The sequence below is a fragment of the Buceros rhinoceros genome, unplaced genomic scaffold, assembly GCF_000710305.1.
Source record: "Buceros rhinoceros silvestris isolate BGI_N320 unplaced genomic scaffold, ASM71030v1 scaffold38058, whole genome shotgun sequence".
Classification (NCBI taxonomy): Eukaryota; Metazoa; Chordata; class Aves; order Bucerotiformes; family Bucerotidae; genus Buceros; species Buceros rhinoceros.
This window is the reverse complement of record NW_010428100.1, coordinates 1-364: the sequence shown is the minus strand read 5'-3', so window position 1 is coordinate 364 and position 364 is coordinate 1. Positions and strand designations below refer to the sequence as shown.

At 60.4% G+C, this 364-nt stretch overlaps 1 protein-coding gene across 1 annotated transcript in view; it reads left to right on the top strand.

The window, feature by feature from the left end:
• Positions 1-227, top strand: part of PDE4B (phosphodiesterase 4B, cAMP-specific) — an 11,381-nt gene extending 11,154 nt beyond the window's left edge. The window contains exon 12 of the mRNA XM_010142150.1: positions 13-227. Coding sequence (XP_010140452.1) covers positions 13-227 — 215 coding nt within the window. The remainder of the gene's footprint in view (positions 1-12) is intronic.
• Positions 228-364: the final 137 nt, after the last annotated feature.

The following is a 364-nucleotide window of genomic DNA, read 5'->3' as shown; positions in this document are numbered from 1 at the left end:
CGCCGCTGGAATAGCTGGGCCGGGACTGGCAGATCATGAGGGATAAGTTCCAGTTTGAACTGACGCTGGAGGAGGAGGATTCGGACGGACCAGAGAAGGACGGCGAGAGCATCGGCTACTTCAGCAACACCAAGACGCTCTGCATGGCCGACCCTGGGGAGGAGGATGCACAGAGGGAGGCGAACATAGAAATTGTGACAGAGGATACGTCTCCGGTCGACACATAATGTCCCGTCCCTGTGTGAGTGGATTTTCAACACGTGACGAGCGTGCGGGCGGCCTCACGGACCAGCCTGCAGCCGGGGCTGCGGCCTGTGTCTGACACCGGCTGGAAGCTCTTCCCCGCCACTCGCGATTGGAGTCA